Source organism: Octodon degus, unplaced genomic scaffold (genome assembly GCF_000260255.1).
Source record: "Octodon degus isolate 3935 unplaced genomic scaffold, OctDeg1.0 scaffold00094, whole genome shotgun sequence".
Taxonomy (NCBI): Eukaryota; Metazoa; Chordata; class Mammalia; order Rodentia; family Octodontidae; genus Octodon; species Octodon degus.
Window position 1 is genome coordinate 10321248 of NW_004524670.1, and position 3280 is coordinate 10324527.

The following is a 3280-nucleotide window of genomic DNA, read 5'->3' on the forward strand; positions in this document are numbered from 1 at the left end:
TGGCTGGCATGTGGTGCTGGGGGATTGAACCGCGGTCCCCGATGCTTTAGCTAAGCTTGTTCTAAGTAGGTGCTTTAGACCACTGAGCCATCTCTCCAGCCCAGAATACTGCCTTTTGCTATACAGTTTAAGAGCAAATTGCACATTTTATTCAGTGTATACTTCCTCAAAGCAAGGAGATTTTTTGCTTTTACCTTCTTGCAGTATGGTAAAAAAGTAATAAAACAACAGCTATAGTTTATATTTGTGAATGTGCAGATTTTTATTGCTTTATAATATTCTAAGACAATAGAGGAAGAAAGGAAATGTCTTACCAATATATCCTTTCATACAGGTGCAGCGATAACCTCCCACACTGTCAACACAAGTTCCTTTATTTAAGCAAGGACTGGAACTACACTCATCTATATTTTCTTCACATAGCTGACCTGCAAAAGGTGAGAGAATATTTGAGATAGTGAAAACCTGGTATGACTTTAAGACTAATAGTTTCTGAGCAATTTTTTTTTTTTTGTGTGTGTGTGTGTGTAACAATTGAACAATTAGAAATCCTAGCTAATAAGGTTGTGGAAAATTTTGTTCTTGGCCATATGCACTGAACTAAAGTGTTTTCCATGTTTATAGCAGCACAATTTGTTGTAGCTAAATGTTGGAAACAACCCAAAAGTCAATCAGTTGAGGAATAGTAAAAAAGATGTATTTTTACACAGTGGAATATTATGCATCTGTAGAAAAAGATAAACTCAAGGTTTTTATAGATAAATGAATGCAACTAGACACCGTACTCATAAGTGAAATAAATCAGACCTGCATGTGCAAACATCATATTGTCTCATTAGTGTAAGAACCTAAAAGAATAAATAAAATCTGAAAGGTCCAATAGATACTGTGAAAAGGAATGAATCTGCTTTAAGGAAAGAAACAAGTGGGATAAAAAAAGGACAAAAGACAGAGAGAAGGAAGGGAAAAATGTATTTATGTATATATACAGGATAGCTTGGATGATTGTATTGTTCATTTTTGCTGATCTTTTGAGAGAAGTTAATGTTCATTTTTTTCTTCTCCTTTTTTTTTTACCAGTTCTGCATACTTATATGTGGTAATCTAAACAACTAATTTGAAAACAATATTATGCAATGTAACAACCATTGTTGAATTCCTATTATTCTGTTTAGTGAAATTCTATATCATTCCTAATTTTTTTTTACCATGTTTATTCTCTTTAAAAAACAAACAAAAAAGAAAGTGTTTCTTCAACTATTTGAATTATGAAATTTAAGCAAGAAACTTACCTGTTCAGTGTACCTAACAGGTGACTGAAGATACCTTCAAGGTCTATCCTGACTGTTTAAAATTTCTTCTATATCCAATTCTGAGTTAAACTATTGAATCAAATGTCATTTTATTGTATAAACTCAATAATACCTTCCCACATGGCTAAAACTATCATGGTTCCATGCATTCCAGAAAGGGAAAAATATAGTAGGGCATTAAATTATTTTATTTCTTCATGAAAACCATTTTTAAGCTTAAGAGTATAAGCTTATTATTTTGAAAGGTTTTATTAGAATATGTTTGTGACACATAACAAATACATAGTAAAAACATTAGGAATGATACAGAATTTCACTAAGCAAAATAATAGGAATTCAACAATGGTTGTTACATAGCATAATATTGTTTTCAAATTAATTGTTTAGGTTATCACATATAAGCATGCAGAACTGGTAAAAAAAAAGTTGTAAGGGATTAAAAAGAAGAAGAAAAAATTAAGCATTAACTTCTTTCAATAGACCAGCAAAAATCAGCAGTACAATTATCCAAGCTATCCTGTATATATACATGAATACATCTTTTCCCTTCCTTCTCTCTGTCTTTTGTCCTTTTTTCAACCCATTGTTTCTTTCCTTTGAGCTGAGGAATTGGTACATGTATTTATTACACTTCATTCACTTTCTTACATTCACTTTATTCACTTTCTATGTTCTTCCTCCTGACTCCCCCCATGAAGCTATTAGACTCCAGTTGTTTTGAAATATTTTAAGATTTTATTAAACTTAACAACATGTGGAAATTATATATTGATATGAATTAAATATATATTCTAGTATGCTTTTTGTTTAATAATTTTAGAGTTAGGTATAATGCTAGAGGGTTCAGATTATCTCAGTGCACTCTATAATAATACTATGAGGGTACTATTGTTATTATCATAATATTTAGTTTTTAATGTACTTGGTACAGGGTCTCACTGCGCAGCTTGGACTCACAGTGATCCTCCTGTTTTCAATCTTTCCAGTGCTAGGATTACAGGCGCACACCACCATGCCTTGATTTGGTCTCTGGTTCAGCACACCCAGGGGCAGGGCCAACTTGGCATATGGTACCTGGAATCTAACCCGGGTCCCTGTACTTGTCTAAGCAGGCGCTTAGTCCACTGAGCTTTTTTTTTTTTTTTTTCTTGCGGAACCGGGGATTTAACTCAGGTCCTTGTGCCTGCCAGGGAAGCACTTATTCCACTGAGCCATCTCCCCAGCCCTCCACTGAGCTATCTTGCTGGCCTGAGTATTATTATTTTTAAGACCACAAATCATGGTATATTTTCTAAGAATATATTATCACGGTTGCACTAACTATAACATAATCAAATATGACATCTGACGGTGAGGTCAGTAGTTTTGAACCATATTGTGGGAAAGGTGCTGGAAGTTTCAATTTTGACTTAAATAAAATATACCTTTAAATATATGTATTCATTTAAGCTAAAAGGAAAGTAGTTCATAATGTAGCAAGTAGCTAGAGTCCAGGTTTAGTAATACTTATACCACACACATACACGCACCATGACCACCACAACCACCACCACCATCACCACAAAGTAAGTACTGACTCTTAATAAATTCAATAAACTACTAATAATGAGCTAGGAAAGAACACACACCATGTCTAGTACTCTACTAGCATTTACCTATTTTCTTTAATTTGTATAGTACATTCATAAAGTCTGAAAGTATCATTTACATATTGTATTAGTAAATGGGCCAATTTTCCACATGCAAAAGAGATTCAGAGAAGTGACTCTTCCAAGTTTTCACGTCTAGTTGGCCAAGACAAGAAAAGGCCTGCCTAGTTCATAAACCTCAAGGAATTTCACACTGCCAAGCTGATGCTGTGCTCTCCCTATGTAACAGGATAAAACACTTTCCCAAATGCACATAAATAATAAAAATCATGCTTTTATAGTCTGTCTATTATACTTTATTAATACATCCTAACAATA

General features: G+C 33.5%; 1 protein-coding gene across 1 annotated transcript in view; it reads right to left on the reverse strand.

The window, feature by feature from the left end:
- Svep1 (sushi, von Willebrand factor type A, EGF and pentraxin domain containing 1) overlaps positions 1-3280 on the reverse strand; it is a 217470-nt gene that overhangs the window by 102997 nt on the left and 111193 nt on the right. Inside the window, exon 23 of the mRNA XM_004638106.2 lies at positions 315-474. Coding sequence (XP_004638163.1) covers positions 315-474 — 160 coding nt within the window. The remainder of the gene's footprint in view (positions 1-314; positions 475-3280) is intronic.